At 51.5% G+C, this 23441-nt stretch overlaps 1 protein-coding gene across 1 annotated transcript; it reads right to left on the bottom strand.

The window, feature by feature from the left end:
• Positions 1–823: 823 nt before the first annotated feature.
• On the bottom strand, positions 824–23235 carry TRAP1 (TNF receptor associated protein 1). The gene is made up of 18 exons (XM_032197844.1): positions 23123–23235; positions 21173–21340; positions 19690–19772; positions 19154–19294; positions 11841–11912; positions 10963–11123; positions 9707–9816; positions 9445–9518; positions 6742–6897; positions 6280–6400; positions 6085–6154; positions 4803–4950; positions 4087–4272; positions 3589–3727; positions 3028–3113; positions 2466–2611; positions 1986–2058; positions 824–1700 (listed from the first exon to the last, which is right to left on the bottom strand). The coding sequence occupies exons 1-18, from the start codon at positions 23226–23228 to the stop codon at positions 1599–1601; spliced, it is 2142 nt and encodes a 713-aa protein (XP_032053735.1). The 5' UTR covers positions 23229–23235; the 3' UTR covers positions 824–1598.
• Between the last annotated feature and the right edge of the window lie 206 nt (positions 23236–23441).

The raw sequence follows: 23441 nt of genomic DNA on the forward strand, positions 1-23441 counted from the left end.
CTACAAAGCACACAGCTGAACTTCACCTGTGTTGTCTACTTCCAGAAGCAAAGCCTTGTGTGTTTACCTGTGCCACCTTTGCTGCTGGCTTCCAGTCTGGACAATTTCAGGGTATTTATTGCATGATCAAGGAACTCCAGCAAATCAAAAGGCAAGATGCCATCTAGGTCTTACCAGGAACAGAGGCACGACCCGCAGCCTCTAGCTGAGCAGTACAGCTTCCAGGGATGTAGAAGGTGGCTCCTTGTTCTCAATGCCCCTTAAACTGTCACATTAATTCCATTTTTATTCAGATGCAGAAGAAGAATTTCAGGCAACATTAATAAAACACCTAAAATGACACCTCATGCAGCAGACCCTTTTCATTCCTCTTTGCACAGCCAGGCTTCCTTTTGCTTACTGAGCTCATGGTGTTCAGGGAAAGAGCTGGAGGTTATCCTGTCCAGCACAGCCTCCCAACATTTAACCAAATCCAGTTTCAGAATCTTAATCTGGCAATTTAAGGATAAGGTAAACAAATGTCACAGCTGCCTCGTGGCACCAGCTGAGAAAAGAATTCTTGTAAACCAATTTACATGGTGTAAACCTGATGCACAGAGGGAAATCTCAAGTGGTATTTTCTAACAGAATTCAAGGGTGGAGATTCTCCTGTTTTCCTTCCACACTCTGCTACAACCTACTGTTTTCACAGCCCTCTCTACCCACCACTGTCCAGTACCCAGTGCTCTGAAGAACAAAGCCTCATCTGACAAGAGAAGAAACACGAAATCACCTTCTGGAAGGCACAAAGACCAACAAAGTAAGAGGAAAAGAGAAGAGTGGAGCGATTTGGAAAAGAGGAATTTATTCATCATAAAGGTCAGCAAGACATGCAATTTATCCCAGAGAAGAGACAAGAACCCTAGAGACTTTCCAGAAGGCCGTACACTGGAAAGCTGTGCTCCACACACTGGAATACTGTTTCCCAGTTGCTTCTTTTTCTCTAAAGCGAGACAAGGATGAACTTGATTATTCAGCAGCTCAGTGATCTTTTCTTCCATGGGAATGTACTGACACGTTCCACCAACAGGATCTGTCTGCTAATGGCAGCAATCTATCTCCATGCCACCTAAGTTCTCCTGCCTGGTCAGAAGTTTCTTCACAAATTAATGGATTTTGCCAGGGCTTGTTCAGAGCACAATGGTGCACAAGAAATCGTTCTTCAGTGGATGGGGATATACTCAGAGAGCTAACTGGGACTCCACAGACCTAACTGGGACTCTTGCTGTTTTGGGAAAGGACATATCTAGAAACAGTGTGAAGCAAGGTTCTCTAGGCTTGTGTCAGAAATTTAAGCATATCATTTTAGCAGCAATCTCTGGATTTTGCTCTCACTAAGAACACTGCACTTTGAACAGGCTGATGACATGATGTAGTAACTACAACTGGCTCCTGCCCAGGCAGTGATGGTTGGAAGTCCCCTGCATTCTCCCTAGCCACCTGCCAGGTGAGCCCCTCACTGAACAGTGCCTGCAAGCAGATGCTGCAATAGCTGACAGAGCAACTGCACTTGAGGAAAGAGATATCAGCACAGAGTTCATCCTTCAGTTTTCCAGGGCTCAGTTTTTCTCCAGGATTTTTGTGAGGAGTTCGTTCAGCCGGCTCACCATTGGTCTGGGATCTTCGTTCAGTCCTGCTGCTATCATGGCATTCTCATAAATCTGAGAAAGAGAAGAACACATTAAATAAGCAGCAGGAGCGAGGTGAATGAGAGCTGGGGAGGAAATGAATGTCACACTCCAGGAGTTGCATGCTGACAACAAGCATGTCTTCTAGGCAGCCTGGTAGGAAAACACATTGGCCACAAGCAGCAGAAATACACAGAATGGGAAACACAGAAGAATGAATCCAGCCTGCTAAAAGGGCTCCACCCTGCTCCCTGCCACACACGGTCTGCAAGCTGGCTCTGGGGAGGATGGTGGTGCCTTTGCAGGCCTGGCTCTCACCTGATCAAGTAACATCTGGGCCAGATCAGGCTGACTGTCCTTCAGCTCATTAAGCTTCTTAATCAGAGCATGCCTATAAGAGTAAGAAAGATCCATACTAAGATTTAGCTTTTTTGGACATATGAGTGTTTTGTTTGTTTGTTTGTTTTTTCTCTCCTAGAATAAGCATCTAAGCCAAAGCGGGACAGAAAATGTTCTAACTAAAGGCCAAGACAGCTCCACCTTTCTTGCTCCTGTTCCAGGGGCTCTCTCTTCTCTCCCATCCCAACCCTATATCCCCCACAATCCTCAGAGGGCTGGACACAGTGTGGGTGGGTGGCTCATGTCCACCACACCATGCAGCCACACAGATCAAGGCACTGTAGTGCACGCTGCACTTAATGGGGAGAGTTCTGCTAACCTAGGGGCTTTAAGTTGCCTTCTCTCTGCTTCCACCCCAGCAGGAATGCAGTGCTTAGCACTGGTATTGCCACCCCTTACCCTGTGTTGATCTCTAGGGTGGGCTGCAGAAGCTGGGCACGCTCCTCTTGGGTCTTGGCCAGCTGCTGCATACGAAGGAAGTGTCGGGCAGCCCCCATCTCGAGCACAGTGATCATGGCAGGGTGGGTGTCCAGCCGTGTAGTCACCTGGGGCAAAAACAGCAATCAGTGCTGAGATGGAAACACACAATTCAGAGGTGGGTGAGGTTAAAGGACTCAGTCACCAAGCCTCTGCACAACTTGTCCCCACCCCAGAGGAGCTGCCTAAGCAGGCAGGAGAGCTGGGGTCCCGACCGGCCCTACATAACCTAAAGTAGGGCCTGGTAAAATGGGCTTTGCTCATTACACATTAAGTGGTTCTTCCCATTGCCACAGTGACCACCCAAATGACAAATACCAGCATTCACACCATTTACAGACAGGATGCACAGAAAATGATTTTTCTCATACAGTCCAAAGTAAAGTCTGTGGCAGGAGACCTCCAGTCAACCAGTGCCTTTACTTCCTAGGCTATGATCTCCGTGGATCTTCTGTACTCAGTCACCCAGGCACAGAACACCTACCTTAACATCAGTGACTCGAGAGCCTAAGACATTTCTCATCCAGGCCATCAAATCCCCAGCCTCTCTCTCTGTCAGACGTTCTGCAGCTAGCAGAAGAAAAAGGGCACATCTGATCAGTGGACAGTGAGCTTTACTCCTGGTTTCAGTACATTTCACACTTTCATTTACTTGCTATATTGTGAAAATGGGAATGCAGCACCACTCAGCACACCCTCCGTGCATCCCCTCATCCCAGACCATGACATGCCCGCAGAGGGCAGGCTCTTTCCCTGCCAATGCCTGCCTCCCTCTGTCAGGGCACCAGGTGTGGGTCTGTTTTTAAAGCTCTGTGTATGACATACCATCTGCTTAAATTAGCAAATGTCTTAAACTTTGATCTACAGCAGCATGTGCGACGAAAGGGATCTGCAAGAAGTACAAGCTGCCTCCGCCCGTGAGAACTGCAGGATGGAAAGGAGCGCTCTTGCTCACAGACTCAGGAACTGCAAGAGTGCTGGAAGAGGCACACCCAGGGCGGCAGGACTGCATGCAGCAGGAAGGGCCAGGGGGACCTCACGATACCTGGGCGACTCTCCTCAAAATTCTCTTCCTTATAGTGATCAACAACAATGTCCGTCTCCACCGAGATCAGCTTCTTCTTGTCAAACTCCCGAAGGTGCAAGAGTGTCAGCTCATCAAATTGCTCATAGCAGAACAGGACCTGTGCCAAAAAAGCAGACAATAACACGTTGTTACCACGGATGGCAGGGCTGCAGCTGGACAAGTTCTTCCCCAGCAAGTGAAGCTGGGAACCAGCACTGACTCCAGTCCTGAAAGGGCCACCTGCCTGCAGAGGACTCCTACAACAACGCTGTTACCAGCACTGCACAGCAACTCCTAGGCTCCTGCTCCAGGGTTCAAAGGCACTTAACAGATGTCAGAACCAGCAGAAACATCTAGATATCTGCACAAGCACTAACCCGCCTGCACAGGGTGCTACACTGCTCTGCTCAACTCCAAGATCTAGCTGAGCCCTGGGCTCTGGTGCAGTGTCCTGAGCACAGCACACTGCTCACCTACCTCCATGTCCTTCTTCTTCATGGCCTCAAAGTACGGGGAGTGCTCGGCCAGGTGCCGGTTGGGTGCACACAGGTAGTAGATGTTTCTGCTCCCTGCCTTCATGCGGGAGGCGTACTCGGTCAGGCTGGTCAGCTGGCCTGCAGGCAAGGCAGATGATTCGTAACGCAGCAGCTTCGCAATGTCCTCCTGAAAGAAACGTGTTCTTGTGAGCTAGAGGCAAGCCATTATAGCTCTACTTGATCACTCCCAGTTCCAGGACCTCTATTTGCAATGGACAGGCTTGTTTGCACTTTGTACTTCTGCAAAAGGGCTCAGAGGATTCCGGGTCCCACCTTTCCTGCTCCAGATATTATGGAATGACCTAGACGGGATGTAGGCCAAGCTCTCCTGGAAGTGGGAATCCAGCCTGAAGACAACAGCAGGGGTAAAGCCCTACTTTACCGCCTGCTGTAGTTCACATTCTATCAGTGAGGGCTGACAACAAGTGTGGGTACAGAGACTCTGCAGTGTCCTGAACTAGAGTGGGGAACAGCACCCAGTCAGAAAACATCAGTTACGGCAAGGTGCCCTAGAGCATCCGTAGGTCGTCAGACCCAGAACAAGAGTTAGAGGTATGTAAGATCCAGAGAAGCAGCAATGCCCCTCATCCCAGGTCATAGCAGGACTCTTTCCCATGCTCTTTCCCATCAGCTGCAGTGTATCAGGACTGCTGGTACCTTAACGTCCTGCTCTGCTATCGTGACAATCCCCTCTCTCATGAATACTCCATAGTCCTCAAAGAATTTGGCATATTTCTCAGGGTCCTTCTTGCTCTGGTCAATGAAGAACTTTATCAATCTCTTCTGCAAAACATCTCGGAGTTTCCTGCAGCAAGAACAAGCCTTTTTAAAGACAGCTGCTAGACCAAGACAAAAGAACATCTCCCCATGCAGTGTTTCAGTGATGTGTTTGGAAACAAGAGGAAAAAGAAGAAACTCTAGGGCCACTGTCTCCTTTTCCCCAAGGCTCTGCATTTGTTCTTTGTACCTCAGTCAAGAGAAGTCAAGAGCTGGAGAGATAGCCAGGGCTGCTGTACAAACACAAGGCTGAAGCTCAAATCTTCAATAACTTCAGTGACACTGCAGTACCTAACCAACTGTGCACAGGACACTCATCGCACTCCCACAGCTACCCCTAAACACAGGGAGGAAGCAGCTCTAAAAGGGTTACACTGGGAGGACTCCTTTCTAACGGCTTCAAAATCCAGTGAAGCGGCAGGGTTATTCTGATGACTACAGTGGAGCTCAAAGCATTTTAGCAACCGCTGAATGCCAGTTAGCCATTAAACCTAACAAGGTAACAGCAGAACCAAAATGCATTAAGAGCCTGCTCTTATCCTTGTGTATCAAGTTCCAGTGGTAGATGTTCAAGAGGCAGGCATGAAGCACAAAAATTAAGATCCAGGGGCATTTTATTTTATTTTATTTTATTGAGGAGACTGGCCTGTTGGTGGTCAGCTTCCCTAGGCTTCGGAACCAAATGAAAACCCTGTTGGCTGGCATTCAGCTTTTGACAAGTAACTGTGAGAGCATGGCAGAGCTTTGAAGGAAGTCTGGAGACAACAGTTACAAGATGCTGTTTGAAGGTCTACATGGTGACACTAAGGTAGGAACCAGCTTCCTAGCACTGCCTGTTTGGTTTTGTTTTCCAAACCACCTGGTGGTGGAGATCAGACACATTAAATAGTGAATCCACTCTTACTGCTATTGACCAGAGGTACCAAAAGGCAGCCTAGGGCACAAATTGCACATGGCCAAGGAGGAAACAACAGATTATATGACGGCACACTGGTTGAGATGTGACCAGCATGGCTGTGAAACTACACCGTGTTCACTTTACAGACCAAATAAATTCTCAAGCATGGGAACGCTGCAGCTTGCTTACATCCACACCCCTCTGACTACCCCACAATGTCCCCTCCTCAACCAGCAAGAAGCCACACGAGCCTCAGCCTCTTACCTGATAAGGGCACTTTCTTGCAGAAGCTCCCTGCTGAGGTTCAGAGGTATATCCTCGCTGTCCACAACACCTGGAACACAGAGCGACCCTTGACCAGCGAGGCAGACACAGGAGCCAGGCTCAGGAAGCAGCCCCTCCCCTAGCCCCCTTGGTAGCCACGTTGCACAGCCCACTGCTCCTGCTCCCAGCACACACCTCTGAGGAAGCGCAGCCATTTAGGCAGGATGTCGGCAGCCTTGGTTTGGATGAGAATTTTGCGGCTGTAGAGGGCGACGCTGGAACCCAGTTCCCTGCTGATGTCGAACATGGATGGTTTCTGCAGGAACAAGAGACAAAGGTAACACCAGCACTGCGCAGGGTGCCCGACCATCAGCTGCACACAGCAATCTGCTCAGCAGCACCAGCTGCCCAGGTCATACTGCGGTCACCTTTACCAGCACTGAGTCCAGCAGGAGCTGAAATCTTGGCTGTCTTCCCTAGGGACCTACCTGAGCCTCCTCCAACCCCTCTCATGGCCCAGTACACCCACCATTATCCTGTAGCACCCAACCCACTGCAGAGATGCCACGCTGGATGCTCCTCCTCGCAATTCTGCCTAAGGAGCAGTCCCTTTCTCTCCTCCTCAGAGGAACTGGGCAGATGTCCCACTGCACGTACTTGCTCAGGCACATAGAAGATGCTGCGGATGTTGAGGGGAGCGTCGGTCTTGTAGTGCAGGACATAGCGGGGCTTGTCGTAAGCCTGAGCTATGAAGCGGTAGAACTCTTCATGCTGCCACTCACCGATGTCCTTGGGGTCCAGCATCCAGAGTGCCTGTGGAGGAGCAGAGAGATGAGTCCCCACCAGCCCTCATCACCCATGGCCTCACAGCACAAAGCTGCTCTTCCAGAGTTGTATTTTTCCCTCCAGGGTGCCTGAGCGAGGAAACGCCGTCTTTCAAACAGACACACTCTCCTCTGCACAGCAGGAGGGCAGTGGGGTGTAGTAATATTCACACACTAACAAATTACTGCCACTCAGGTGACCTCTGGTCACCTTCCATGCAGGTACTCTTGTCCTGCAGCACATCTAAGGCAGATTTGTTCAGCCCAAAACAAAAGGGGTTTGGCTAACCTCTGTTACTTGACACGTGTCACTGGCCAAGAGCATCCCAGACAATTACCACAGCTCAGCTGACTGGCAGTCCTGGTCAAGCATCTCGGGGCTCAGACCAAGAAGCAAAAGAAAAGTGAAAGTTTAAGTGGGCCTATTCCAACCCACCTGTCCCCACGATAGGAGTCCCGTCCCACTGCAAGGTCTGCTGACTGCCTGTGAAGCAGGTCCTCCATTACCTGTTTTCTGCTTATGTATTTTGGAGCATTTCAGGAGTTGCTTCGTGAACAAATCGGCCAGCTGTGCCTCGGCAGCACAGTTTCACACATCAACACATGAGTTAGTCATGAGCTCCAGACCATGTCTTTCCCTGTGGCCATGCTTTCCACCTGCTGCTGCTCTGAACCCCGCAGGTGCCCAGCATTCTCTGGAGCACTTAGCCCAGTGCCCACACCACATTTACATTCTCAGTACCTCAACACGAGATTAGCATCTAGCAAAGATTTGGGAGGTTCTGCCTAGTTAACAAACACTGGGACCAATTAACAAACTCTTGTTTCCAGCTGGATGAAGACTACTGCACTTACAACTCTTTGCCACTTGAGCCCTAAATACTAAAATATTTAAGTACTTAAGTATTTAAGTAATATTTATGTACTAAAACATATAAGTACATGGAGTGACAGGTGTGATCGACCACCCTGGGCAGTGCAGACATCCAGCCCACCCTCACCTACCAGTCCAAGGGATTCAGGGCTCTGGCAACCCTGCTGTGCTTCTGTATTCCTTAAAGCTGCTTTTGCCTCAGAGCATTGTTACACAAGCAGCTTCCTTACATTTCCAGCACACGCAAGTGTCCTGGAGGGTTTGCAGGATCACAGGTAGGATTAGGGACTCAAGTGGGTACTAAGGTGCTTCATAGCAGCTGTTGGTAAGTAAAGTCCTGCTTTCCCAGAGTCTTACTTGTAGCTACAGCTATCACAGGCAGGATGGAAAAGCCTCTAATTCTATGCTGTCAGCTACATGGCAAGCATTCAAGATCTTATCTAGTAAAACCCACAGTAGGGATCTAACTACAGCTCTGTTTACAGTGAACTGATGTTGATGTGTGGAAAAATGGAAAAAAAGATCCCAGATAAAGAAGAGGCTTGAAACGGGAACATAGTGAGAATAAAGCTGTTGCCATATCCCAATGGAGAAAACACTTTCTGATATAAAGATAAAAGTACACGACTCCATTAAGCTCATTTCACCCCTTGCTCTAGTACTGCTCTTCTCTAGGGAGTGTTTTCTATTGATTGTGAGGTAGGAAGACCAAACAGCTGTCTAAATTAAAAAACTAGAAATAGATTTAAGGGAAACAGCTAGAAAGCCTTTGGAGCAGAAACGCTATTATTGTAGGAATCCAAATAAATAACAGTAACTAATAACACCAATTGCAGAACATTAGGTAAATTAACATGATAAAATATTTAAGTACATCCTTGAAAGCTTGCACATTTGGTGCCACTTCCCAGGAAAAAGCAAACACACACACACACACACACACAGACACTCTGTACCTACTCTCTTAAGTGAGGAAGATTTAACCAACCAGAAAATGAGATGCTGGAGGAAAAACAATTCATAGATTTTTATTTTAAAGATAACTACTTTCACCTAGGAGATTTCCTGCAACTGGGCCAGAACTTCTGACTAAGGTGGATCTGGCTGTATCATTTTAAGTGGTCAGAAAACATCAGTGTTTAAAAAAATGCAATTAAATTAAAAAAAATAATTAAAAAGCAGTTAAAAAAAAATCAGACAGTGAGCTGAGATGCAACAAAACCCAGATGCCCACTGGCATTGGCTATCCCACAGCAAAGGGCAAGAAGAACTGCAGCAAGAGGTATCAGCACACTACTGACGTGAGCAAACCCTACACCACTAACACGTCACCTGGCTTAAACTGTTAGAAGTAGCATTAAAAGCACTGAGACAATCATTCTGATTAGGGAAGAATCCAGAAGATATCTGTAAATAAAAACTGCTTTGTCAACCTGCAGGCATTCCCTCCAACAAACACCAATAGGCAGTACCAGACATGATTTATGCCAGATTACCTCCTCTTGTTTTAATTAACTTGTCACTAAAGGGTCTGTGATATCCTGGACAATCCTTCTGTGACTGCCAGAGACAGCAGCAGCAGCTTTATTGTGCTCCTGTCTCCGGTGGAAGATTACAATGGTTCATCTCCACCAGCAACCTGCCTGTGGCCCTCCTGCTTACCTGCAACGTGTTAATTCGTCTCCCGTTGAGGTACAGCGGGAAGCTGATGAAGTTGCTGTATTTTGTCACCACCTCTGGAATGGAAAGAGGACATCAAAGAGTCATGTTTGTGAAAACAACAGAGTAAGAATTTCTTCAATAACAGCATGTAACGGGTGCCGCAGGAGAGCACGGACACTGTACATTCACCTCCCACTCGTGGGGAACCAACAGACTCCGTGCATCCCCTCAGTGGGTAGCAGCATTTCCCTCCTCTGCTCACCCTTGACACGGTCTTCATTGGCAAATTCCTTGCACTCTTCTTTGAGGTGTATAATAATCTTAGTCCCAGTTCTGACACCAGAAGCTTCCGCAATCTCGAACATTCCTGAGCTAGGATTAGAAACAGAAGCCATGTCAGCTTGTGCCTCACATACAGGCATGACAAGATATGAAAATATGTAATTAAACTGACAGCATGCACAACACCTCAGCACCAAGAGGAAAAGGCAAAAAAATCTCAAATGTTTGAATGCTCTCTGTGCCTTCGAGAAGGCTCCCAGATAACACGTCTGCCTTCCTACGATACCCCAGACTCCTCTCTCTACAGACACCAGCAGCCTCTGCAGGAAAACTTCAAACAAACTTCAGCTTGCATAGGCCCAACATTCAGCCTCTCCCCTACATTTGACAATTCGGACTTGTGGGTCCATGCTCACACCTCCACTGGCCAGCAGTACCTGGCTGCAGTGCAACGCAGCTGTGCCCTGGTGAAGGCAGCCTGTTCTGGGTGACCGCTCCTATTCTGCTGCTGAGTGAGTGCCACTGAGAGAACTGACCTAGCAGAGAGACAGGCCAGCCTTCAAAGCGTTCAGCAGTACAGACTGCAGTGCACAGCAGCTTGTTGGCATCCCAAGACAGGCTGATGTCTCAGTTACAAGTTTTTTTTTTCAAGAATTTAAATAACTTGGTAACTAGAATCATAGAAATACTTCAGTTCTATGGGATTTTAATGGGATGCAGAGCTTCTCACCCCCAGGAGCTCCAATTTCAACAGGGTCCAGCACAGCACAGCTCTGCCATCACAGGTGTTTGCAGCTTGGAAGCAAGAAGCAAAGGCTGAGCGCACAGACCCAGCCCACAGAAGACACGTGCCTACAGAGCCACAGCACTGCACCAGCCCTGCCTACCAGGGGTGCCCTCGAGCAAAAAGCCAGGGAACTAGACCAAAGACAGCAAATTTCTCCCTCTAATCTGGAGTGCTGCTAAGAGAAATGCCTGCCAGCAGGGAAGGAACAGGAGAGGCAGGTACTGTCTTTGTCCACAACATGCCTGCTCTGACAAAGCAAGTTTGTCTGCGGTTGTTCACCCTGGCACATTTGGCCACGCTTTCTTGCTGTGTATAATCTGAGCAGGATCTAAACCAGTAAGCCCAGTCATGAAAGACCACACAAGCCCTGTCTTGCTCTGCTCAGATTTCAGTTTGTGCCTGATCTGGATGCAGCCCCTGCACATTTCCACCCCTTTCTGCAGCCTTACCCGTCTGAGGACCAGTGGTAGCCCGGGCTCCCCGGCTCTGCCGACTGTGAGAACACCTCCACTTTATCAGCAACCATGAAGGCAGAGTAGAAACCCACTCCAAACTGGCCGATGATTTTACTACTGGCTTCTGCTTGGCTCTGCAGAGCATCTAGAAATGCCTGGGGGAAAAAAGGAGGAGACATAAACCAGTGCATGAACTCTGGGACTGCTGTGGGGCTGCGACCTGTCCTGTGCACACTTATGAAGCCCTACAGCAGGCACCATGGGCCTGGCCGCTCAGCACCCACATCCCACACCTCTGTCAGCACTCAGGAGGGTGACTGAGGACAGGGTTTCTCCCTGAGGACACGGGTTTCTCCCGCAGGGAACATGCCTGTGGAAAAGGGGAGCATCACCCAGGGCAACACTCGCTGCAAGGAGCAGTAAAGGAGAACAAGGGCTCGGTCAATAAGGAGCAAGCAACCTCAGAGTAGTGACTTGGGAGAAAAAAAGGTAAATATGACAGTTTGCCAGCATGAGGACACAGCTGCTGCCCTCCCAGACGCAGTGTGAATGCCAAATGAGCATGTGCCCCTCCGTAACGATGGCCTGGGGAGGAAGGCACTGACTTTTGGGAGTGAGGGCAGGCAGGTGCAGCAGCATTACACACGGGGGCCATTAGTGCTGCTTCGGCACCACAGGCCTCCCTGGCACACAGCAGAGACCATTAAGAGGCAGAAGACTCCATAGGAAGGTTTCACCTTCCAAGAGGGGTGTATTTCACAGCTGGGCTGGGGGCCAAGGGAAGAGACAATGAGAAGTTACTGGGAGAACAAGAGAGACTGTAACTGGAGAAGGCTTCCTGAAGGGGAGGAAGGGGTAATGCCACAAGTTACCTTTGAGCCCGATCGAGCAATGGTACCAAGGTTAGAAACAAGCTCCTCCTGGGTCATCCCAATACCTGTGTCCTGAAAAAAAAAAAAGCAAACAGCAATAGCAGCTGAAATACCAGTAGAGAACTGCTGTAGCAACCAGCACCCAAGCAGCTCCTACCTCTGCCCAGTGCTCTCACCCAGCCGCCGAGCAGTAAATGCAACAGCAGCAGGCTTCCAGCTGGGACTGCACCTGCACAGAGGCAGGGCAGCAGGCACAGAAGGGACACGGCTCTAAGGGGCAGCCCCAGCTGTCTTGTGGCTATAAGTCATTAAGAAGTTTAGAAACTCAAGCGTTAGATGGAGAGAAAACAGAAATGTGCCAAGACTGGCTGGCGTCTGCACCGCTAACACGACACAGTATGACAGTGCTGGAAGGAGATCTCGAGCCAGGTCACAGCCTCCCTGTGTGTGCACGAGGCAGCCTCTGCTCCTCAGCAAGCACACAGGGGAGCGAGGAGCAAGAGCAGCAGCTCATTTCCAGCCTGCAGGTAGGGAACTGATGCCCTCACCCCAGGAGTCAGAGTAGCAAATCCCTTAAATCTCAGGTAATGCAGACCCTTGGCTCCACGCTCTGCTTTCGCTGGTCTCCTTCTCCTGCCTGTTCTTTCCCATCCCCTCTCCCCCTCACATTGTGCTCCGCAGAACTTGAGCATGAAGCTGTCAGTGTCCAGAGCCACGAGTCTGAGAGCTGGGCACTGCAGTGCCCGCAGGAACAACCTAACCCCAGCTGCAAGCACAGCGCCCAGGCCACCCTCAGTGCCCAGCCCAGGCTTTGAAGGCACAGCTTCATCTTGTCCTCCGTTTATATAAGGATTCACACTCCTGCATGCAGAAAAACTCCCTGCTGCTAGCGCGTGCCCCTCAGGCAGCAAACCCTGCAGCCCCATCCAGAAAAGGCTGCAGCACAGCTCAGACTAGGCTGCAACTTCAGTCGTTGTCACAACACATTTGCACAACCCCAAGGCAGCATGGACAGCAAAACCCAGCTAGGAATGGCCGCATCCTCACACAGGACCCCAACAAAAACCTTTCCCACTCACAGCCAGCGTTCAGACTTGCTCCATGTGCACCTTCCAAAGAAGCCAAGTACAAGCTAGCGGCCTCTGCAATGCGACTTCTGAAAGGAAGGAGCCATTCCTCCTCCCAAAATCCAGCAGTTTCTTCTCTACCTGCCAGAAACATCCCGAGAAGCCACCCTGACAGGTTCTCTGAGCCACTCGGTGAGGTGGCGGCAGCGTGAAAATGATGCATGTGAAAGGTGATCCTTGCTCAGGGGAAGGACTCGGCTCTGCTCACGTACTTGTGCGTGCAGCTGTCAGAGCTGACAGCTCCCTGCGTGTCCCAGAGCGCGCTGACATGCTCCGAGTGCTGCTGGTGGCAATTCGGCTGGCTGGAGTCAGCAAAATGAGCTTGAGCAGAACCAACTGCTGCTAGGTGGCTCGGAGGTGGGATGCCACAGAGATTTCTGGCACAGCACGCTTCTACCACCCATGTGGGGCACTCGGTGGGCTCATTTACTAGAGAATAAGATGGCATTAAAAATACCTGTACCTATCTTTTGGTCTAGTATTTAACTCCACCGAATGATCAAACTGTGGTCAACTTGTGAGGTTGCTGAGTGAAGTGCCACGTGGACAAGATATTTTTCTGCATCCCCACAAGGCACAGCACAGCAACACCCTCCATGTGATTAAATACGGTAAGGCCAGTCACAGGCATCCTGGCTAAGCGGGAAGATGGCAGGTAAAAATCTCAACAGTGGGAGATGAAAAGCCAGGAGAAACAAACAGAGCATGGCAAAATCTCAGGAATCTGACATGGTCCCTTCCCCCAGGGAAGGAAAGGCCAGAAAAAAAAAAAAAAAAAATGTTAGATGTTTTCAGCATCTGGTTCAGGTTTCCTTCGTGCCAGACCCTGCACAGAACTCTTAACTCCTCTGATCCATGCCTATTTATAGCACAGCGTGTCATTCCCAAATTCCAGTATGTTAAAAAAAATATCCCTACCCTGTGAATATATTTGACTATTGAATTCAGAGCTCCCTGCCAAACGTACTGCAAAATGCTTAAGGACAGTTCCTAGAGACCAGGTCGATGAGGGTGAATTGCAGCGAACAAAGAGAGCCCGGCTGCAAACACCGCCCGGCCACCGGCAGGGGAAGCAGAAAGCGTGCCCCGAGGTGGCCGACCCCAGGCCCACCAGCAGGCACCGCCAGGCAGGAAAAACCTGGGTGGATTCAGATGGGAACGCCACCGAGACTCCAACTGCTCCTGCACACGGGTGCCTTGGGCAGGAAGCACCCTGTGGTCCCACGGTGATTTACGAGCACTTTCTGTCGGCGATCAGCCAGCCTAGCTGCAAGGACTGCTGTTGCTTCACCACCAGCGCTGCGACTTCCCCTGCAGAGAGCTTCGAGCCCTCTCTTCATCCTACAGGAAAGTTTCTGCTAGCTGAGGGCAGCCACAGCAGAGCTTTTTGTGAAAGCACGAAGCCAACGGGACACGGGGCCTCCACAAACGAGGAGAAGTGAGGGATACGTTCAAAGTTCAAAGCACGCAACGCCACTCCACAGCTTCGCAGAGAAACCAACTGCTGTAAAGCGTGACACAGATCCAGGGCACTGACGCTTCGTTAGCTGGAGGCTGATTACAGAAGCCCTTCTGTTGCTCTGCGGAGTTGTGATCTACTCACCTGGCCGAATTTCCCTTCTGGGACTTCTCAGGGTGCCCAGTTAACAGCCAGCCCCTGAGCCCTGAGCCGTGCAGACCGGAGGCAGGAGCACTGCGGTCCCCTGCTGAACTACACATCTGAACAGAGCAACGTTTCCCCTGAAAACAACAGCAGCTGCACATTTGTTTTCAGCACTCTTCTCTTTTTACATGGAGACCTCCTAGGTACAAAGCGTGCTGTTGGACCGCACTGGACCTTTGTTCTTTCTCTGCACTTTGCTCCAACCCTCCTGGTGCGGGTGCTGGAGGCGTGCAGAGCCCACCCTGCGCAGCTACGGCTGGGTGACTGCCTGGCACGCAGCTCGGGACTCCCACCACCACACACCTTCTGCTTGCTCAACAGCCCTGAGGACTTCTGTCGTCCTCGAAAGACATAAACGAACACCTTCGGCCCCACTACCCATCTCATCAAATCAATCTTGCATTCTCATCAGACTTTTTAGTAAATTAGAAACAAACAGCACACAGTTACAGCAACAAATCTAGTTTAAGGTAATAAATTGCTTAGTTTAGCTGGTAAACAGGAACCTAGGTAAAGCATCATTATCTTTGCTCATTACCTGAGTCCAATTTAAGGTATTGCAGAGCCTTGTTACTCAAAACAATCCCTTAACTAAACAGTCTGCTGCCTTTGCCACAGCTGCATCTGAAAGAATGCTTGCAGCTAGATACATGTTAGAGCTACCGTGCCTTTCCTTTTGCTTTGTGGCCAAACAAAGATAACATTGCAGTGCAAAATCTCAATGGGGCATCGGGGGAACATCGACTACCTTATAAAATAAGGACATGCTGCTTTCGCCAACTACCAAGATAATAAAATCCCCAAATGTCAGATTAACAACTGTCCCCCCATTATTAAACGCGTTGCTTAAGGAAACTGAAAACCCACACGACCAGGACAAGGGCCACACCAGAGCAGCATTCTGGTTTAGAACCCATAATGAACGCATCTGCAGCAGCAATGAGGGGAGGAAACAGCACGCTAAAATTCATGTGTTCCAATAGAAGGTAACCTTGCCTAAGACACAGAATAAAGGCAGAGCCTGATGCTTTCTTTCCTTTCCAGTACCATCTATTCACATTATCACATTATCCGCAACAATGCTGGGCATCGCCACAGGCGCAGCCTCCACCCATCCAGGTCTCAACGCCTGCTGTTCAAGAAATTACTTCCTTTTATCCACTGTGAATTTCCCATTTTTAAACATGATGTGCTCTTATTCTGGCATGAAGAGAAAGAAAACAAAAGATTCTGCGCTTCTTTCTCTAGGCCACAGATTATTTGAGATGCATTTCTATGTCTGACTCCCCGGCTTACTTGTTAAAGATGATGCAACGACTGGAAGCTCAACCCACCCCTGCGATCAGAGGCACATTTCTGTAAGCTTCACTCCACCCGAGGCTTCCCCAGGCACAGAGAGCTTCACCCCACGTTTCTGTCCGTGCCAGCACCCTCAAGCCCAAGCAGCAGAAGGATGCTGCAATGCTGCACGCCTTCAGGATGCAGCATGGTGGCACAGGGTGGCTGCCAGGAGGAGACCCAGCATGGAGCAGGACCAGCTCTCCACCTGCACCACGCTCTGTTGGAGATGTGGGTGCACCTGCACTGACCTGCTGAAGTCCAGAAGACACCTCAGGTCCTTATCAGAGCCTCAGGACAACTCAGTCCTTGCTGCAGACCGTTTATAGCTCAGAAGCCAGGAGAGATCTGCTCACTGATCCAGGGAGCTGTTGCATGGTGGAGTGAGTGCTGTTTGCAGGCATTTGATCTCCTCCCAGACACAGCAAACTTGTTATTTCGAGGCTTTGCAAGCTTTGCAAACACTGCTTTTGGATGATTGCAAGGGCGAGAAGAAAGCCCAGCACAGGGCACCGAGCAGCCCAAAATCTAGCAACAATTACACCGCTACCCACGTTAAAAGAGGAGGCATGCTCCCTCGTCCAGCAGCTCTGTGTGTGCTTCAGACAATTTCTCCTAAACCCTCCAGCCCCTCGGTTCACGTGAGCACAGGGTTATCAATCAGCAGGTGGAGCACTAGGGCAGGCGTGCGGCCACCCCAGAGCCCGGTGCCATCACCACGTATGGGTGCTGACACCAAGCTCTGTGGTCATGGGGCTTTGGGGTCTGCTCCCACCTCAGACACATCTGTACAGCCTCAGCAGACAGAATTTCTGATCTTTCCTCAAGGAAAACACACCCCTCACGTTTTCAAGAGGATTTTCTTAACAGATCTGACCCCGCAGGCTGCAGCTGCTACCAGATGGAACTGCCCCAGACACAGAGCAAGGCAGTTTTCAGAGGGGTGGAGGAAACCACGGCGTCTGCTGAAACAACGGGGCTTTGGTGAAGGCACGAAGGCGGTGTAACCTGGTGGGCTGGGCAGCAAACTCCAACACTCACACACAGCGTTCCCCTCTGAGCAGGCACGTTGGCAATGCTTAGGTAGCAGCCCCTGAACGAGGATTCAGTTCTCCCAGCAGAGAAGCAAGCAGAGCCGCCGTCACCTCACAGAGATGAACGTGGTCCTTCATGGGAACAGGATCATCCCTCCCCTGGGGACGTGCCTGTCAGAGGCCACCACACACCACAGCCCTGCCACTTCTCAGATGGTGAGGCACGAAGAGCTGCTGTGTGGTTTGGAACGGGAGAGGAGGCAAGATTCAGCGGACCCAGGGGCAGAGAGCAGCCTAAAGATCTGAGAACAAGGTCCTAGGGGTCAGCGTGAGAACAGGACCTTTCTAGAAAGAAACAGGGTGACCACTGCCAGAGGTGACACATGAGGGACCTGCTGATTCTGTTCCAGTGGGTCCTAGTGGGGACAAAACCCAAAACGTTGACTAAAAAATGTCCATCTCTGCCTCAATCACTGTGGGCAAGGTTTTTTTTGCACCTCTGCAGTCCTGAAAGGTAGGGAGATGTTCTGAGGCTTGCTCAAAGTAATCCTTAAATTCGGTACATTTCTTCAAGAGGTTATAAATAAACCTTTCACTGGAGGTAAGGAGCTTTAGGCACTGTTGAGAAGGCAAACCTATTAAAAGAGATTGGAGCAGCGCTGCTCTCTCTCCCTTCTCAGAGCACGGCACTGCTGCAGTTAGAGGCTCACTCATTTAGTCGCATTAGAGACGCACAGGCAACCAGATAGGGGGTTATAAAAAGATAAATCCCTAAGAGCTCCAGTTGGGTGTGACGTCAAACACACGCTATCTGCAAGGTGGGCAAACAGGTCTCTTAGCCAAAGTGCCACCGCTTCCACAGCCAAGGACAAGAAGGACAAGGCTGGATGGGGTCAGAGGCTGCGGGAAAAGGGAAAGAAAGAGCAAGGCAGGGGTGATACCCTGCTCGGGGCTAAGTGAGAGCTCATTAAGGAGTCAGTGTTACACAGCAGTCAGAAAAATGCAAGTCAGGTGTGATAGGAAAAGCAAAGCCTCTGCATTACGATCCGAGGATCTTTGGGCTGGTAATCATGTTGCCCACTAATGATCGCCAGCTTCCCCATGGCAACTGCAGCCACTTGTTCTGCAGAGAAACAAGTGTAAAATAACTGAGCAGCCTCTAACATCAAGTGCTTTTGTCCACGTGAAAAATAGCAGACCGTGTGCTTTGCCTGTGCCACATCCCTCCGGGAACTGCTCTAGTCATCCCTCACGCCCGCTGCCGTCTGCTTCATTCTCAGATCTCCCAAGAACAGGATGAAGTTACGCTCTCACAGATGATGTTGGTCCACAAGGAAAGTTTCCCGTTTGCCACCTCTGCATTAATATATTTGCCATGAAAGCACCACGACTGAGCCTCAGCCTTCCATCCTGGACAACGGTCACCAACAAAAGCAATCAAAGTACAGAGAGCAGCACCAGCTCCACCTGCCCTCACCACGCTGAGGCCCACAGGTGAACGTGCTTACAGATTTCCCCCATTCCTGCTAAGCATTTTGTCACCAGTAGTGAACTAGTAGGGAGCCAGGACTGCAGAAAGGAGGACAGGCAGGTGCCATGGTGCTGCCACAACCCACAGTCCCTCCTGTGCTTTAGGGCAGAGCTTCAGCTGGCCTTGGCCTGCTCTAGAGCACGAGGATGTGGAGATGATCGGCAGTGGGAAGCTCTGACCACCAGCCCAGTATCTCCCAGCAACCCAGGTGGGAGAGGTCTGCTGGCTCCCAGGCAACACAGACCTGAGGAGGGAAGAGAATTCCGACACAAAGGTCAGGATGAAACCAGACTCCCAACTTCACCACTGAGAAATATACACACAACCTAGGAGGCGCACTGAAAGGATACTGGGAGAAATGCTTCTGGTAGCTACTAAAAGGAGAGGGAGGAGCAACAAATTTTCCTGTTAGGGAAGTTTGGGACAGATGAATTGGTAGTTTCCCATCAAATCCTGATGTACCAGCGTCACGACCCAGAGCCCAGCTGAGTACAGAACAATTCTTCGGGCAGGTTTGGGAATCCATGGGGCTGCACTGCCACTCAGCTCCCACCACTCCTGGCAAGGCCAGTGGTGAGAGCAGCAGGGAGGAACATTCTCCTGTTGCTAAAGGGAGGTACCTGGATAGTGATGGTTCCCTTTCCACCATCTGTCTGCAGGTGGATCTCCATCTCTGGCAAGGCCTTCCCTTCTGCCATCAGCCGGTGACGCAGTTTCTCCAGCGCATCGCTGCCATTGGAGATCAGCTCCCGGATAAATACCTGGGGAAGAGACAACCTGACACTGCAGCCTGGCCTTCTGCACTGCACGGGGCTCTCAGAGCCCAGGAGCTCATTGTCAACCCACAAACTAAATCCCAGCGTGCTACAAGAACTGCCTTTCCCCATTATCTGCCAGGAGAATGGTTTGTCTGAACTCACTAACAAAGCACAGAGCCTCTGAAGCCCACAGAGGAACCTTGGCCATACTTTTCAGATTTTCAAGGTGGCTTAGAAAAGACCATTCAAGAAAGGGTGGGATATGAATAGCACAGGATTTACTGTGAAACAGAGCAGGTATTCTTCCAGCTCAACGGCTGTGAATATAACCCTTGACAGAGACAGGACTTGGCTCACAGATGTTCTGCCAGCGCTGGGGCAGGTGGCAGATGCCCTACCTCCTTTTCTGAGTACAAGGAACGGGCAACGATGTCCAGCAGTTTCTTCGTTTCAGCCTGAAACTCATGCTTGGAGGCCGCACCTGGAATCAAACCAGAAACACTTATTTAAGGTACCTCACTGGGGTCATAATGGGAAATCTGGCAAATCTGCATTCTTACCACGTACTTCAGCTTCCCAGGAGTGAGAGTGTGAAGTGAGACAGGACACAGGCAGCTGTGGCCTCCAAAGAGATGACAACAAGAGTGCCATTTACACACCTTTGTGTTGCAGCACGCTTTGCCAAGCAGATGCTTGGCCTCTGCACCTCCACTCCTTGCATACAAACCTCAAGACAGGCACAGACTGCAGTGCCTGCACATTGGTCACCATGTCCAGGCTGCGGTCAGGTAGCCAGGGGGGAAAGATTCCCCTTGCTCCTCACATGTGGCCCTGTGTAATCCCCAGGCACCCTGTGAAGTGCCCCCATGGCATTCAGCCTGCCTTCTGTACCCTTCCTTGAGTCCACCTGCACGTGCCCAGCTCTAGGAGCTCTGCAGCCAGCTGGTTTCTCTCAGGCCAAACAACGCTCTGAGCCTTACACAGAAAAAGCCAGACTCAAACGTCTCTGTGGGGCTGGCATGGGTATACATTTACACCTATTTATGCAAGTGGGTGGCTGTGCCCTGGAAGAGAATTTTCCTCAGAAAGACTAAAACGCCACAATACTTCAGCCAAGAGACCATCCTTGGCTTTTTAAAAACGGCATTTCTCCTGCTAGAGGCTTTAGAGAACCCTAAAGCAATAAAGGGAGAGCCACAGGTCACACACCCGCCAGGCCTGGCTGGTAAGCACCTACGTTCCCTGGGGACAGAGGCTCAGCTGGGGCATGGACAGCAGCAGGAGCAGTGCATCAACCCTACCGGGAGCTTCACAGCCTGGCAGTCACAGCAATACCTGCCAGGAAAGCCACAAGAGCACAGAGTTAGGATGCTATTTCTGTGCTCAAATAACTCATGCGGTTTTGCTCTAAAGCACCTCTCTCTGGAGATGTGCAAGGCAATTCATTCTAATCAAAGCACTGACAACAGGATTCTCATTAGAGCTTCACGGTCCACAGCAATGTCCTGGGCAGAAGCTGTTTTGGGGACAAAAAGCCTCTTTTCAGGCAAAATCTAGTGCCTGTGAAGCCTCTACACATATGCCTGACAGTCAACTGCCTGGCTAAGCTCACAGATGCAACTTGTTCCCGCAGTCTTGATGGCCTCATTTCTTACTAAAGGCCATTCTAATTTGCACGCTCCAGTTTGGGGCGGGTGATGGTGCAACGCAGATTCAGGCTGCGATCTGCTGGCTAGGATGGGACAACCACAACCCACACCTCACCCCAGAGGGCTCACCCTCACGGTCAGGGCACAGCTACACCCAGCCAAGGCTTTGACATTGTCCTGGGTCTGTCTGCAGCTCGAGAGTGCTGCACGAGACAGCAGTGTCCGTGCCCACCTTTGACGTTCTCTGTGTTGCTGATGATGGTGTGCAGGGGCTCCTCTTCCTTGCTCTCCGCTGTCTGCGTGCTGTAGGTCCGGCCAGCAAAAACGCAGGTGGCAGGAACGCTGTGTCGGAGGCTCCAACAACGGGCTATTTCCCTTGGGAGGCATGCTGGGCCTCTTGCTAGAAGATACAATTCAGGATGTTTCAGTAAAAGACACAAGGATCAGCAGCAACAGGAGCCCTCTTTAAAGGCCCCATTTCAGTAGTCCCGTGGGGAATGACACTGGCCAAGCAACACCGAAGGTCCCTCGTGACACTTGCCATTCCCCTCCAGGAGGTTGCTGCCCCAGCCTGTCCCCTCTGAATTTGAAGTCTAGCCAGAATATGGCAACGTGTGACTTTCACAGTGAATTAACTGGTGAGGAAGAGGCATTCTGCTGCTTCCACTGGTGTTACCTTCTCTGGATGCTACACTAATGCATCAGGCACACCCCTCGGCACCAACATCCTTCTGCTCGCTTTCATCCCACCAGCAGCAACTTTATGAGCTCACTCCCCTATCTCCGAACAGCTCCAGCCAGCCCTGCTAGGCCCCTGTGAGCAGCTCCTTTGTGGCAGTAAATACCTGCCTGTCACAGCACAGGGACGACATCCTCCAGCCAAGCCAGCTCTGGGATAAGCAGCACGTGGAAGACGAGGGAGCCAGGGAGTGGCACAAGCCCCGTTAAGGACTAGGGTTCCCTTTCGCCCTCCTTCCAGCCCTCACCTCACGGTGCCCAGGTGAACTAAGCCTTCTCTCTGTGGGGAGATGAAACCAAAGCCAAACCTGGACACCTAAAAACTATTTACAGTGCTACAGAGCTCGTCCCAAAGCCAGTTGCTCGGTGCTATGTCTCAGGGGCAGCTCACACAGCCTGGGCCCCAGGGACAGCCTGGGGGGGCACAGACCCACTGGTCCTGGGGACAGGGCTGGGGTGGCCTTCCCCGACCTCACAAGGAACACAGCTGAACCGGGCTGTTGTGGGGGACAGGTGACCAGGAGGGGAGGAAAATTAATAAACAACAAAGGTGGCTGGAGGCAGTGACAAGCCCAGGCTTTTCTTACGACTCATTTTGTGCTCGTAAGAAGGGGAAGGAGGCAAGCTCCGAACCCTAGGGCTGCCAAAGGCATGCCTTCAGGGTGTCATTTGAAGGGGTACAAAAAAAAAAAACAAAACAACACCAACAGACAGAACTGGGAGCCATTTGCACGGTGAGTCCTCACAGAGCAACCGTGAGCGTTTTGGACACCGCTGGTTTGGTTTGGCCGCACGCAGCCCTGGGGCACAGCTGACACGGGGACACTCAGCTCTCCTCCGCCTGCCCCAGCCTCATCACAGCCCTGGGCAACGCCGGCACCCAGCCCTTCTGGCCCTACCTCGCATCCTCCAGCTCGTCCGGGAGGTCTCGGGCTCTGTCCACAAGTAACTACAGCCCCAGCCCACCCACCGTGGCAGGCACTAACAGCTCCTGCCCCAACAGCGGGCTCTGCCGCTCCAGCCTGGGCTCTCCCTCGTGGCAAGAGCTACGACTACGGGCAGCAGGGCCCCACAAGTGCCGGCTGCCTGCAGGACCCGCAGCCATTCACATTTATTTTTTTAACTATTAATTTTTTTGCCTCCCGACCTCTGCAGCACAACAAATCAATCATTTAGCAGGCATTTTTCCATCCGTGCCACGTTTGGCCTCACCCCCCCTACCTAACAGCCCGTCCCGTGCCAGGCGGAGCCCCGGCCCCATTTCCAAACCGTTTTCGCCCCGTGCCCGGCCAGCAGGCGACAGCCTCCGGGCAGCGCCGGGCACAAACCGCGACCCCCCCCTCACCGCGGCTACCGAGGAAGCCTCCCGGGACAAGCGGGGGAAGCGGCACCCCCGAGCCCCCCGCCCGGCCCCGGGGGCTGCTCCCGGCGGGGCCCCGCTCACCTGCGGCCCCCCGCGGCCCGGCCCCGTTCCCGAGCCCGTTCCCGGCCGCGGCTCGCAGCAGGGCCCCGAGGCGCCTCCCCCTCCGCGCCGCCGCCGCCGCCGCCATGCCGCCAGCTCCCGGTGCGGCGCGCGGCGATGGCGTCATGCGGCGGGCGTGACGTCATCCCGGAGGGGAATCCCCCCGAATTCCTCCCCCCGAATTCCCCCCCCCACTCCCGGGATCCCCCCCCCCCCCCCCCCCGGCCGCAGCTCCAGGCGCGGGGACAACGGGGCTGCCCCCCCCCCCCCCCTCCCTCCCGGTACCTGCTGCGGCTCCCGG

The sequence above is a fragment of the Aythya fuligula genome, chromosome 15, assembly GCF_009819795.1.
Source record: "Aythya fuligula isolate bAytFul2 chromosome 15, bAytFul2.pri, whole genome shotgun sequence".
In the NCBI taxonomy this organism is placed as follows: Eukaryota; Metazoa; Chordata; class Aves; order Anseriformes; family Anatidae; genus Aythya; species Aythya fuligula.

Bases quoted from the DNA above. Each gene is read 5' to 3' on its own strand.
- TRAP1 (XM_032197844.1), bottom strand. From the start codon at position 23,228: ATGGCGGCGGCGGCGGCGGCGCGGAGGGGGAGGCGCCTCGGGGCCCTG. The intron at 4,951-6,084 runs GTAAGAGGCTGA...TTCTTGCTGCAG, and splicing joins CAAGAAAGTGCCCTTATCAG to GAAACTCCGAGATGTTTTGC. The intron at 4,273-4,802 runs GTACCAGCAGTC...CGTTTCTTTCAG, and splicing joins TAGCAGAGCAGGACGTTAAG to GAGGACATTGCGAAGCTGCT.